The sequence below is a fragment of the Scyliorhinus torazame genome, chromosome 28 (assembly GCF_047496885.1).
Source record: "Scyliorhinus torazame isolate Kashiwa2021f chromosome 28, sScyTor2.1, whole genome shotgun sequence".
Classification (NCBI taxonomy): Eukaryota; Metazoa; Chordata; class Chondrichthyes; order Carcharhiniformes; family Scyliorhinidae; genus Scyliorhinus; species Scyliorhinus torazame.
The window spans coordinates 40605417-40621214 of record NC_092734.1 but is presented as its reverse complement, the minus strand read 5'-3'; the positions used below and the strand labels follow the sequence as shown (position 1 = coordinate 40621214).

Below are 15798 nucleotides of genomic sequence, written 5' to 3'. Positions count from 1 at the left end.
GGCAAGTGGAGCGTGTTTCATTACACTCCTGACTTGTGCCTTGTAGATGGTGGACAGGCTTTGGGGGGTCAGGAGGTGAGTTATTCCCCAGAGGATTCCTAACCTTTGACCTGCCCTGGTAGCCACAAAATTTATATGGCGAGTCCAGTTCAGTTTCTGACCAATGGTAACGCCTGAGAATATTGATTGTGGGGAATTCATCGATGGTAACGACATTGAATGTCAAGGGGCGATGGTTAGATCCTCTCTTGTAGGAGATGGTCATTGCCGGGCATTTGTGTGGCGTGAATGTAACTTGCCACTTGTCAGCCCCGAGCCTGGATATTGTCCAGGTCTTGTTGCATTTGGACACGGACTGCTTCAGTATCTGAGGAGTCGCGAATGGTGCTGAACATCGTGCTGTCATCCGCAAACACCCCCACTTCTGACCTTATGATGGAAGGGAGGTCACTGATGAAGCAGCTGAAGGTGGCTGGGCCGAGGACACGACCCTGAGGAACTCCTGCAGTGATGTCCTGGAGCTGAGATGATTGACCTCCAACCACCACAACCATCTTCCTTTGTGCCGGGTCTGACTCCAACCAATGGAGAGTTTCCCCCTGATTCCCATTGGCTCCAGTTTAGCTCGGGCTCCTTGATGCCACACTCGGTCAAACGCTGCCTTGATGTCGAGGGCAGTCACTCCCACCTCACCTCTGGCATTCAGCTCTTTTGCCCATGTTTGAACCAAGGCTGCAATGAGGTCAGGAGCTGAGTGACCCTGGCGGAACCCAAACTGAGCGTCCGTAAGCAAGTTATTGCTGAGTTAGTGCCGCTTGGTAGCAGGGTGGCACAGTGGTTAGCACCGCTGCCTCACAGCGCCAAGGACCCAGGTTCAATTCCTGCTTCGGGTGACTGTCTATGTGGAGTTTGCACGTTCTCCCCATGTCTGCGTGGGTTTCCTCCGGATGCTCCGGTTTCCTCCCACAGTCCAAAGAGGGACGGCACGGTAGTGTGGTGATATACATCACTGTAAGTACACAGAGGGTTAATGTACATACACTACACCTAGCTGGACACTAGAGGGAACACCAGAGACATGACACAGAGGCAGTCAACCAATAGGTCAGTAAGATAGGACACGACCAATGGGCATTCACGACACATACAGATGTGACACTACCACAGGAGGGCATTACACCAACCCATATAAAAGGACACATCACACATGCTCAGGCTCTTTCCAGTGGAGACTCTCAGTGAGTACAGACACAGGGTTGATTGAACATCACTTCCACCACATGGATTGTAGAAGACTGGTTCGTCAGTCTGAGTAGCTATAGCAGGATTAACAGTAGCGTCGAATCCAATAGGGATGAATAGTTTCATAAACGTGTTAAAGCTATCTCCAAGTCTGAACCTTCCTTTGTCAGAGTGCACATCAAGGAAGCAGCTTATGCTACGTCAAGAGCATAACAAAACAGGTAGCACAGTAGTTAGCACTGTTGCTTCACAGCTCTAGTGTTCGATTCCTTGCTTGTGTCATTGTCTTTGTGGAGTTTGTACGTTCTCCCAGTGTCTGCGTGGGTTTCCTCCGGGTGCTCTGGTTTCTTCCCACAATTCCCGAAAGACGTGCTGTTAGGTGAATTGGACATTCTGAATTCTCCCTCTGTGTACCCGAACAGGTGCCGGAATGTGGCGACTAGTGGCTTTTCACAGTAACTTCATTGCAGTGATAATGTAAGCCTACTTGTGACAATAAAGATTATTATTAAAAATCTTATAAAGCTTCTTCTCTTTTCTCAAGAAAGATTTGTGTCCATAAATACTCAGATACCCAGATACCCAGATACACTGATACCCAGATACACTGATACCCAGATACCCAGATACCGAGATACCCAGATACCGAGATACACTGATACCCAGATACCCAGATACCCAGATACACTGATACCCAGATACACTGATACACAGATACACAGATACACAGATACACAGATACACTGATACCCAGATACCCAGATACCGAGATACACTGATACACTGATACACAGATACACTGATACACTGATACACTGATACACAGATACACGTACATAAAAAGCAAGAGGGTAGCCAGGGAAAGGGTTGGCCCACTGAAGGATAGGCAAGGGAATCTATGTGTGGAGCCAGAGGAAATGGGCGAGGTACTAAATGAATACTTTGCATCAGTATTCACCAAAGAGAAGGAATTGGTAGATGTTGAGTCTGGAGAAGGGGGTGTAGATAGCCTGGGTCACATTGAGATCCAAAAAGACGAGGTGTTGGGTGTCTTAAAAAATATTAAGGTAGATAAGTCCCCAGGGCCTGATGGTATCTACCCCAGAATACTGAAGGAGGCTGGAGAGGAAATTGCTGAGGCCTTGACAGAAATCTTTGGATCCTCGCTGTCTTCAGGGGATGTCCCGGAGGACTGGAGAATAGCCAATGTTGTTCCTCTGTTTAAGAAGGGTAGCAAGGATAATCCCGGGAACTACAGGCCGGTGAGCCTTACTTCAGTGGTAGGGAAATTACTGGAGAGAATTCTTCGAGACAGGATCTACTCCCATTTGGAAGCAAATGGACGTATTAGTGAGAGGCAGCACGGTTTTGTGAAGGGGAGGTCGTGTCTCACTAACTTGATAGAGTTTTTCGAGGAGGTCACTAAGATGATTGATGCAGGTAGGGCAGTAGATGTTGTCTATATGGACTTCAGTAAGGCCTTTGACAAGGTCCCTCATGGTAGACTAGTACAAAAGGTGAAGTCACACGGGATCAGGGGTGAACTGGCAAGGTGGATACAGAACTGGCTAGGCCATAGAAGGCAGAGGGTAGCAATGGAGGGATGCTTTTCTAATTGGAGGGCTGTGACCAGTGGTGTTCCACAGGGATCAGTGTTGGGACCTTTGCTGTTTGTAGTATATATAAATGATTTGGAGGAAAATGTAACTGGTCTGATTAGTAAGTTTGCAGACGACACAAAGGTTGGTGGAATTGCGGATAGCGATGAGGACTGTCTGAGGATACAGCAGGATTTAGATTGTCTGGAGACTTGGGCGGAGAGATGGCAGATGGAGTTTAATCTGGACAAATGTGAGGTAATGCATTTTGGAAGGGCTAATGCAGGTAGGGAATATACAGTGAATGGTAGAACCCTCAAGAGTATTGAAAGTCAAAGAGATCTAGGAGTACAGGTCCACAGGTCATTGAAAGGGGCAACACAGGTGGAGAAGGTAGTCAAGAAGGCATACGGCATGCTTGCCTTCATTGGCCGGGGCATTGAGTATAAGAATTGGCAAGTCATGTTGCAGCTGTATAGAACCTTAGTTAGGCCACACTTGGAGTATAGTGTTCAATTCTGGTCGCCACACTACCAGAAGGATGTGGAGGCTTTAGAGAGGGTGCAGAAGAGATTTACCAGAATGTTGCCTGGTATGGAGGGCATAAGCTATGAGGAGCGATTGAATAAACTCGGTTTGTTCTCACTGGAACGAAGGAGGTTGAGGGGCGACCTGATAGAGGTATACAAAATTATGAGGGGCATAGACAGAGTGGATAGTCAGAGGCTTTTCCCCAGGGTAGAGGGGTCAATTACTAGGGGGCATAGGTTTAAGGTGAGAGGGGCAAGGTTTAGAGTAGATGTACGAGGCAAGTTTTTTACGCAGAGGGTAGTGGGTGCCTGGAACTCACTACCGGAGGAGGTAGTGGAAGCAGGGACGATAGGGACATTTAAGGGGCATCTTGACAAATATATGAATAGGATGGGAATAGAAGGATACGGACCCAGGAAGTGTAGAAGATTGTAGTTTAGTCGGGCAGAATGGTCGGCACGGGCTTGGAGGGCCGAAGGGCCTGTTCCTGTGCTGTACATTTCTTTGTTCTTTGTTCTTTGTTCACTGATACCCAGATACACTGATACACAGATACCCAGATACACTGATACCAAAATACCCAGATACACTGATGCGCTGATACCCAGATACACAGACACCCAGATACACAGACACACAGACACACAGATACCCAGATACCCAGACACACAGATACACTGATACACTGATACCCAGATACACAGACACACAGACACACAGCTACACAGATACACAGATACACTGATACCCAGATACACAGATACACAGATACACTGATACCCAGATACACAGATACACAGCTATACAGACACACAGCTACACAGACACACAGATACACTGATACACTGATACCCAGATACACAGACACACAGATACACAGACACACAGATACACTGATACCCAGATACCCAGACACAGGAACACAGCTACACAGACACACAGACACACAGATACACTGATACACTGATACACAGACACACAGACACACAGACACACAGATACACTGATACACAGACACACTGATACACTGATACACAGACACACAGACACACAGACACACAGATACACTGATACACTGATACACTGATACACAGACACACAGATACACAGATACACTGATACCCAGATACCCAGATACCCAGATACCCAGATACACAGATACACAGATACACAGATACACTGATACCCAGATACACAGACACACAGCTACACTGATACCCAGATACCCAGATACACAGCTACACAGCTACACAGACACACAGATACACAGATACACTGATACCCAGATACACAGCTACACAGACACACAGCTACACAGACACACAGATACACTGATACACTGATACACTGATACACAGATACACTGATACCCAGATACCCAGATACACAGATACACAGACACACAGATACACAGATACACTGATACCCAGATACACAGATACACTGATACACTGATACACAGATACACAGATACACAGATACACAGATACACTGATACACTGATACACAGATACACAGATACACAGACACACAGATACACTGATACACTGATACCCAGATACACAGACACACAGACACACAGATACACAGACACACAGATACACTGATACCCAGATACCCAGACACAGGAACACAGCTACACAGACACACAGATACACTGATACACTGATACACTGATACACTGATACACTGATACACAGACACACAGACACACAGCTACACAGACACACAGATACACTGATACCCAGATACACAGATACACAGACACACTGATACACTGATACACAGACACACAGACACACAGCTACACAGACACACAGATACACTGATACACTGATACACTGATACCCAGATACACAGACACACAGCTACACAGATACACTGATACCCAGATACCCAGATACACGATACACAGACACACAGACACACAGATACACAGACACACAGATACACAGACACACAGATACACAGACACACCGATACACTGATACCCAGATACACAGATACACAGACACACAGATACACTGATACACAGACACACAGACACACAGATACACAGACACACAGATACATTGATACACTGATACACAGACACACAGATACCCAGATACACAGACACACAGATACACAGACACACAGATACACAGACACACAGATACACTGATACACAGATACACTGATACACTGATACACTGAAACACAGATGCACAGACACCCAGATACACAGATACACTGATACACAGGCACACAGATACGCTGATACACAGACACATAGACACACAGATACACAGATACACTGATACACAGATACACAGATACACAGCTATACAGACACACAGCTACACAGACACACAGATACACTGATACACTGATACCCAGATACACAGACACACAGATACACAGACACACAGATACACTGATACCCAGATACCCAGACACAGGAACACAGCTACACAGACACACAGACACACAGATACACTGATACACTGATACACAGACACACAGATACACAGACACACAGGCACACAGACACACAGATACACTGATACACAGACACACTGATACACAGATACCCAGATACACAGACACACAGATACACTGATACACAGACACAAAGATACCCAGATACACAGACACACAGGCACGCAGATACGCTGATACACAGACACACAGACACACTGATACACAGATACACTGATACCCAGATACCCAGATACACAGATACACAGACACACTGATACACAGGCACACATACCCAGATACACAGACACACAGATACCCAGATACCAGACACACACATACACAGATACCCAGATACACTGATACACAGACACACACATACACAGATACACTGATACACTGATACACAGACACACAGATACACAGATACAGGCACCCAGATACACAGATACACAGATACACAGATACACAGAAACACAGATACACAGACACACAGATACACAGATACACAGACACACAGATACACTGATACACAGAAACACAGATACACACATACCCAGATACACAGAAACACAGATACACACATACCCAGATACACAGATACACACATACCGAGATACCCAGATACACAGAAACACAGATACACACATACCCAGATACCCAGACACACAGATACACACATACCCAGACACACAGATACACAGATCCCCAGATGCACAGATACACAGAAACACAGATACTCACATACCCAGATACACAGAGACACAGATATACAGATACCCAGATACACAGATACCCAGATACCCAGACACACAGATACACACATACCCAGATACACTGATACACAGAAACACAGATACACACATACCCAGATACACAGAAACACAGATACACACATACCCAGATACACACATACACAGACACACAGCCACACAGATACACAGAAATTAGGAGCAGGAGGAGGCCTTTTGGCCCTTCGAGCCTGCTCCGCCATTCATCACGATCATGGCTGATCATCCAACTCAATAGCCGAATCCTGCTTTCTCCCCATAGCCTTTGATCCCATTCTCACCAAGTGCTGTATCCAGCTGCCTCTTGAATATATTCAATGTTTTAGCATCAACTACTTCCTGTGGGAATGAATTCCACAGGCTCACCACTCTTTGGTGAAGAAATGTCTACTTATCTCTGTCCGAAATGGCCTACCCTGAATCCTCAGGCTGTGACCCCTGGTTCTGGACACACCCATCATTGGTAACATCTTCCTGCATCTACCCTGTCCAGTCCTGTTAGAATTTTATAAGTCTCTATGAGATCCCCCCTCATTCTCCTGAACTCCAGCGAGAAAAATCCCAACCTACTCAATCTCTCCTCATATGACAGTCCCGCCTTCGCTGTAATCAGTTATCTTGTGGAGTATTCATCGCGCTCGGTGTGACACTCAGCACTGGTGATGCTGTGCGAGTTGCTCCTGGTGTCAGAGTTGATTTTGCAAACTTTCCGTCACTTTTCATTAATTCTGTTGATGTTGCAGTTGTTGTTGGAGCTATCTCACTGGGTGTTATTTCCGTGACTTAGCTGGGTAGTCAGCGATATAATTTGTCTGCTTGAGGTTTCATGGGTCCTGATGGTGTAGACAGCCTGTGATATTGTGATCTTGTCTTTTTGAAACAGAACTCTTCCTACGTCAGTGTGTTCGGAGCCTGAAGGAACCTGACTGAGCAACCTAGCTTCCATTTCTTTCAACTTGCACTTGTTGGCTTCATTTTCAATCTCATTGAGACATTTTCAACAGGCTCACCTGGTTCCTCCCTCTGCTTTAGAAACTCATACATGTGTGCTGAGTTTTTCAAACATCTGTTTTAACTGGTGAATCTCACTCAGCTCCCAGCTATTAAACACATTTAACCCTTTCTCTCCTGCCCATGAAGCTACTGAATGTCCATCTCCATTTTTGTTTGAACGTCTCAAATGCTTCTATGACCTTGCCAGCCTCTGAATTCTCCTGGGCTGGAGCTTTGGGTTCATTGCTGCTGTGGCAGCCATTTTGTTTTTGCATAATTTAAAATTTAAAGAATCTCTTTCTCTCTCTCTCTCTCTGTCTCTCTGACACTAATTCAGCTGATTTTTCTCATCAAGCTCAGCATTGAATCCATTTCAAATGTTTGAGTTTTGCCCGCATATTATGTTTGGTGCTTTCCAGAAGTTCAACAGATCACACCCTGGCTGCAGTGATTGATTTGGCAATCTGGATGGGCCTCCAAGTCCGTGCCGACCATGCTGCCCGACTAAACTACAATCTTCTACACTTCCGGGTCCCGTAACCCTCTATTCACATCCGATTCATGTATTTGTCCAGATGCCCCTTAAATGTCACTATCGTCCCTGCTTCCACTACCTCCTCCGGTAGCGAGTTCCAGGCACCCACTACCCTCTGCGTAAAAACTTGCCTCGTACATCTACTCTAAACCTTGCCCCTCTCACCTTAAACCTATGCCCCCTAGTAATTGACCCCTCTACCCCGGGGAAAAACCTCTGATTTTCCACTCTGTCTATGACCCTCATAATTTTGTAGACCTCTATCAGGTCTCCCCTCAACCTCCTTCGTTCCAGTGAGAACAAACCGAGTTTATTCAACCGCTCCTCATAGCTAATGCCCTCCATACCAGGCAACATTCTGGTAAATCTCTTCTGCACCCTCTCTAAAGCCTCCACATCCTTCTGGTAGTGTGGTGACCAGAATTGAACACTATATTCCAAGTGTGGCCTAACTAAGGTTCTATTCAGCTGCAACATAACTCGCCAATTCTTATACTCAATGCTCCGGCCGATGAAAGCAAGCATGCCGTATGAGGTGTACCGACCTTTTGTGTTGTAAAACCTGAGGACTTTACGAAGCCTGGGTTAAGTACATCAGTAGCACACTTTTTAACTTCTGAAAAAGGCCTCTTTCTGCGCTGCATGGTTCTATGAGGGCGGCACGGTGGCACAGTGGTTAGCACTGTTGCTTCACAGTGCCAGGGACCCAGGCTCGATTCCCCACTGGGTCACTGTCTGTGCGGAGTCTGCACGTTCTCCCCGTGTCTGCGTGGGTTTCCTCCGGGTGCTCCGGTTTCCTCCCACAAATCCCGAAAGACGTGCTGTCAGGTGAATTGGACATTCTGAATTCTCCCTCTGTGTACCCGAACAGGCGCCGGAGTGTGGCGACTAGGGACTTTTCACAGTAACTTCATTGCAGTGTTAATGTAAGCCTACTTGTGACAATAAAGATTATTACATACACTCACAAACATGTTGTTCCTAATTCATATTGGAATAATATAACAGAAGATTGATATAAATGAGATTTAAGTATTGATCAATGATGATCTTTATATCTGCAGCTATTCCTTGGGATGTATCCCGATGAACACTTCATAGAAAAACCTGTCAAGGAGGCGATCGAGAAATTCCGGAGCCAGCTTGATGAAATTTCACAGCGTATCACAGAACGCAATAAAGACAAGAAGCTTCCATATTACTACCTGTCCCCAGATCGAATCCCCAACAGTGTTGCTGTGTAAGTGTCAGCACTGCCTGCAGTGGGGAGCCACGCAATCTGGTCATGTGGAAGGGGCAGTGAATCCGGACCTTCCTGCTTTACGTTTTTGCAATTGTGTGAAAAAAGATCATTAATTTAGACGTTTGAGCCGCCTTCAGCTTAAAGCAGTAGTGACAATTCGGCGCTGCTAGCTTTGCCTGTGGAACGGCCCTGTTTGGCCTCTCTGATCCCACGCTGGCAGAGAAAGATTCCCCTCAGCGCTGAAGGGAAGTCTGGGGCTGGGTTGTTCTAATTTGTATCGTGCTTGATAACTTATTAAAGTTAATTAATTACGGGATGTGGCCGTCGCTACCCAGGCCAGCGTTTGCTGCCCCTCCCTAATTGCCCTTTGTGAAGGTGGTGGTGAGCTGCCTTCTCGAACCGCTGCAGTCCCTGTGGGGAAAGTGCTTCTTGTTACACAGGGAGTCTGACAATTTTGACTTGTCTTATCCGGTAAGACAGCAGCCACCAGGTAGACCAGTGAATAATCGGTTTATTAGAGTAACTGTTACAGAGAGTGGGGTAAAGGCTATCATACCCCACAACGCCAGACTCCAGACCGGCAAGGTAAACCCGCCCTCAGCCCCAGGATTCGCGTGCTCCAGCCCGATTGGCCGAATGGGTCACATGACCCTCTGAGAACCGGCCCCCTTACAGGAGGCCACGCTACCTCGGCGGCAATGACGGAACATAGAACAGTACAGCACAGAACAGGCCCTTCAGCCCTCGATGTTGTGCCGAGCATTGTCCGAAACCAAGATCAAGCTATCCCACTCCCTGTCATTCTGGTGTGCTCCATGTGCCTATCCAATAACCGCTTGAAAGTTCCTAAAGTGTCCGACTCCACTGTCACAGCAGGCAGTCCATTCCACACCCTAACCACTCTCTGAGTAAAGAACCTACCTCGGACATCCCTCCTATATCTTCCACCATGAACCTTATAGTAATGCCCCCTTGTAACAGCTACATCCACCCGAGGAAATAGTCTCTGAACGTCCACTCTATCTTTCCCTCATCATCTTAGAAACCTCTATTAAGTCGCCTCTCATCCTCCTTCGCTCCAAAGAGAAAAGCCCTAGCTCCCTCAACCTTTCCTCATAAGACCTATCCTGCAAACCAGGCAGCATTCTGGTAAATCTCCTTTGCACCCTTTCCAATGCTTCCACACCTTCCTATAATGAGGTGACCAGAACTGCACACAATACTCCAAATGTGGTCTCACCAGGGTCTTGTATAGTTGCAGCATAACCCCGCGGCTCTTAAACTCAAGCCCCCTGTTAATAAATGGTAACACACTACAAGCCTTCTTCACGGCTCTATCCACTTGAATGGCAACCTTCAGAGATCTGTGGACATGAACCCCAAGATCTCTCTGTTCCTCCACATTCCTCAGAACCCTGCCGTTGACCCTGTAATCCGCATTCAAATTTTTTCGACCGAAATGAATCACCTCGCACTTATCAGGGTTAAACTCCATCTGCCATTTTCCGGCCCAGCTCTGCATCCTATCAATGTCTCTTTGCAGCCGACAGGAGCCCTCCACCTCATCCACTACTCCACCAATCTTGGGGTCATCAGCAAATTTACTGACCCACCCTTCAGCCCCCTCCTCCAAGTCATTGATAAAAATCACAAATAGCAGAGGACCCAGCACTGATCCCTGTGGTACATCGCTGGTAACTGGTCTCCAGTCTGAACATTTTCCATCCACCACCACTCTCTGTCTTCTATGTGATAGCCAGTTACTTATCCAATTGGCCAAATTTCCCTCTATCCCACACCTCCTTACTTTCTTCATGAGCCGACCATGGGGAACCTTATCAAACGCTCTACCTTCATCTACACACTTAGTTACCTCCTCAAAGAATTCAATCAAATTTGTGAGGCAAGACCTACCCTTCACAAATCCGTGTTGACTATCCCAGATTAAGCTGCATCTTTCCAAATGGTCATAAATCCTATCCTTCAGGACCTTTTCCATTATCTTCCTGACCACCGAAGTAAGACTAACCGGCCTATAATTACCAGGGTCATTCCTATTCCCTTTCCTGAACAGAGGGACAACATTCGCCACTCTCCAGTCCTCTGGCACTATCCCCATGGACAGTGAGGACCCAAAGATCAAAGCCAAAGGCTCTGCAATCTCATCTCTTGCCTCCCAAAGAATCCTTGGGTATATCCCACCTGGCCCAGGGGACTTGTCGACCCTCAGGTTTTTCAAAATTGCTAATAGATCCTTCCTCAGAACATCTACTTCCTCCAGCCTACCCGCCTGAATCACACTCTCATCCTCAAAAACATGGCCCCTCTCCTTTGTGAACACTGAAGAAAAGTATTCATTCAACGCCTCTCCTATTTCTTCTGACTCCATGCACAAATTCCCACTACTGTCCTTGACCGGCCCTACCCTCACCCTGGTCATTCTTTTATTTCTCACATAAGAGTAAAAAGCCTTGGGGTTTTCCTTGATCCGACTCACCAAGGACTCCTTATGCCCCCTCCTAGCTCTCCTAAGCCCTTTTTTCAGCTCATTCCTTGTAACCCTCAAGCGACCTTACTGAACTTTGTTTTCTCATCCTTACATACTCTTCCTTTTTCCTCTTGACAAGACATTCAACCTCTTTTGTGAACCATGGTTCCCTCACACGGCCTGACAGGGACATGCCTGTCAAGGACACGCAGTATTTGTTCCTTGAACAAGCTCCACTTTTCATTTGTACCTTTCCCTGACAGTTTCTGTTCCCATCTTATGCTCCCTAATTCTTGCCTAATCGCATCATAATTACCCCTCCCCCAATTTTAAACCTTGCCCTGCCATATGGCCCTAACCCTCTCCATTGCAATAGTGAAAGACACCGAATTGTGGTCACTATCTCCAAAGTGCTCTCCCACAAACAAATCTAACATTTGGTCCGGTTCATTACCCAGTATCAAATCCAATGTGGCCCCGCCTCTTGTCGGCCTATCCACATATTGTGTCAGGAAACCCTCCTGCTCACACTGTACAAAAACTGCCCCATCCGAACTGTTCGACCTATAGAGGTTCCAATCAATATTTGGAAAGTTAAAGTCACCCATGATAACCACCCTGAGACCTCCACACCTATCCATAATCTGTTTTGCAATTTCTTCCTCCACATCTCTATCACTATTTGGGGGCCTATAGAAAACTCCTAACAATGTGACCGCTCCTTTCCTATTTCTAACTTCGGCCCATATTACCTCAGGAGGCAGATCCCCTTCAAACTGCCTTTCTGCAGCCATTAAACTATCCTTGATTAACAATGCTACTCCTCCACCTCTTTTACCACCTTCCCTGCTCTTACTGAAACATCTATACCCCGGAACTTCCAACAACCATTCCTGTCCCTGTTCTAACCATGTCTCCGTAATGGCCACAACATCGTAGTCCCAAGTACCAATCCACGCTCCAAGTTCACCTACCTTATTCCGGATGCTCCTTGAATTGAAGTAGACACACTTCAACCCACCTTTCTGTCTGCCGGTACACTCCTGCGACCTTGATACCCTCCTCAGTACCTCACTACTCTCAACACTGGCTTCTGGACTCCAGCTCATTTTCCCATCCCCCTGACAAATTAGTTTAAACCCCCCCGAAGAACCGTAGCAAATTCCCCTCCCAGGATATTGGTGCCCCTCTGGTTCAGGTGCAACCCGTCCTGTCTGTACAGGTCCCACCTTCCCCAGAACGTGCTCCAATTATCCACGTACCTGAAACCCTCCCGTCTACACCATCCCTGCAGCCATGTGTTTATCTGCACTCTCTCCCTGTTCCTCACCTCACTGGCACGTGGCACCGGCAACAAACCAGAGATGACAACACGGTTTGTCCTGGCTCTCAGCTTCCACCCTAGCTCCCCAAATTCCTGTTTTAAATCCCCGTCCCATCTCTTACCTATGTCGTTGGTACCGATGTGAACCACGACTTGTGACTGCTCCCCCTCCCCTTTAAGGATTCTGAAAACACGGTCCGAGACGTCACGGACCCTGGCACCCGGGAGGCAACATACCATCCATGAGTCTCTTTCGCTGCCACAGAACCGTCTATCTGTCCCTCTAACTATCGAGTTCCCAATAACCATTGCTCTCCTGCTCCCCCTCCTTCCCTTCGGAGCCACAGGGACGGACTCAGTGCTGGAGATCCGTTCACCGTGGCTTACCCCTGGTAGGTCGTCCCCCTCAACAGCATCCAAAATGGTATACTTGTTACTGAGGGGAACGACCACAGGGGATCCCTGCACTGACTGCTTCCTCCCAGCCCCTCTCACCGTCACCCATCTAGCCTGATTCTTCGGAGTAACTACATCCCTGAAGCTTCTATCTATGACCACCTCTGCCTCCCGAATGATCCAAAGTTCATCCAGCTCCAGCTCCAGTTCCCTAACGCGGTTTCTGAGGAGCTGGAGATGGGTGCACTTCCCACAGGTGAAATCAGCAGGGATGCTGTCGGCATTCCTCACCTCAAACATTCTGCAGGAGGAACATTGCACTACCTTCCCTGCCATCCCCTCTAGATAAAAAATGAAAAAGAAAGAGCTTACCTATTATTCACTCTACCCCTTAGGTTAAAGGAGGTGGAAGGGTGGGGGACACTACAGGTGTAGTAGGGTCTAGGGTTTAGAAACTGCCCAACTTAAATACAGGTAAAGATAAAACAATCACTGCGCCCCACACGAGAACAGCAATCAGCTGTTATGGGCCTGCGCAAACAATTTAAATCTTTACTACTTACCCAGCAGTCACTCTGTCCTCACTCTGACCGGATTCAGCTGGAAACTCCCAACAGTAAGTTTAAAAAAAAATTTACTCTTCTTCTCAGCAAGCACTCACTCAGCAACCACTACGCCCCGCACGATAACACCTCAGGGAAAAGAAAACCTACTTGCCAGTCACCAGCCAATCACTTACCTGCAGGCTGTGACATCACGGTTCAACTTCTTTCTACTTCTACCTGCCCTCGAGTCTCCCTCTTGATCTTTACTTGGCTGGGATCCTTACAGTGATTGTCTTTTTTTAGAGGAGGAGGTAGGGAGGGAAACACTGAAGAAGTGTTTTGGGTCTAACTGCCACTTGAGAACAGCTCCTCCACAAACCGCCTTCAAGATACGGTGACCGCAATGCACTGATGCCAACTTGCCCCGCAAAAGCCAATCAGCAGCTCCACTCCACTGGAACAGCGATGTATATCCAAATCCAGAGACTATGTGGTTTGGAGGGACACTTGGAGGGGGGAATGGTGTTCCCATGACGCTCCTGCCCTTGCCCCTGCCTGGTTTCGAAAGCTCCAATTGACCCTCCATCGGTCACAGCGTTTTGGGAGAGAGAGTTCCCAATTTCCCTCTGTGTGGCAGCTTGTTCCAATAATTGCAAATGTTTCCTTTCTGGTTGTCATATTAAATTAAACTGCCCTCGACAAATGTGTTTCTGGTTTCCTAGTTTACCTTTCTGGCCTTGGAGACTACAGTGGCAACTTTCCAATCGGGGGAGGGGGCGTACGAACATATTAATTAGGAGCCACTCTGCCCCTCGAGCCCCCCACCCCCCCAGTCCTGCCCACCCCCGATGACCTTTCACCCCCTTGGAACTGAGGAAGGATAGGAGCATCGACCATTTTCTCCCTTTCACACTGTGGAGGGGGAATGTATGGAGGGGACCGCTGGCCCCTAGACCCTGTCCAGTGGGAGCTTTCAGTCTTGGAGATGGCTATTAATCTGCTGACCCCATGTCCAGTAGCATGACGGAGAGCTCAGCACCGGGACCTCTTGCTATGGCTACCAATACTCAACCACAAGTTGAACAGTTAGACAAAAAAAAAATCACCTCAGCAGCATCACAAGAAGGAAGATAATCTCTGTCAATCATCGAACTGGGCAGTGAGAATTCAGTGCTGCATTTAATAAACGTGAAAACTGTTCTCCCTCATCCACTGTATCATAGAGCAACACTTTTGATAATTCTTTATGATATTGCAACCTTACAAACAATGTACTGCTTTAATTAAAGATGCCTTTATATATGTTGATTCTTGTGATGTGCTTCTTGAACAGTAAGAAAAGGAAGTGTTATATCTGATGCTGGGTCCTGCTCGTACACACGCCCATGTGAGACTCTGAGAGTAGAGAGGGGGGGGGGGTGGTGGTTAAATAGTAGCTGCCTCGCTATACATCCTGCATCATAACCTCACAGTAACAAACAGGTTTACCATTGCTTCATTTCCCGGGTCCTTTCAGCAGCCTTAAGTTGAGGCCCTTAAATTGGGGATTAATACTCAATACACAACAGCAACAGCCTGACATAGTCATACTCACAGAATCATGCCTCACAGACAATGTCCCAGACACCACCATCACCATCCTTGGATATGTC

At 47.1% G+C, this 15798-nt stretch overlaps 1 protein-coding gene across 1 annotated transcript in view; it reads left to right on the top strand.

The window, feature by feature from the left end:
• LOC140403693 (polyunsaturated fatty acid 5-lipoxygenase-like) overlaps nt 1–15448 on the top strand; it is a 164370-nt gene extending 148922 nt beyond the window's left edge. The window contains 1 exon segment of the mRNA XM_072491871.1: nt 9215–15448. Coding sequence (XP_072347972.1) covers nt 9215–9394 — 180 coding nt within the window. The 3' untranslated portion in view covers nt 9395–15448.
• The last annotated feature ends 350 nt before the right edge of the window (nt 15449–15798 follow it).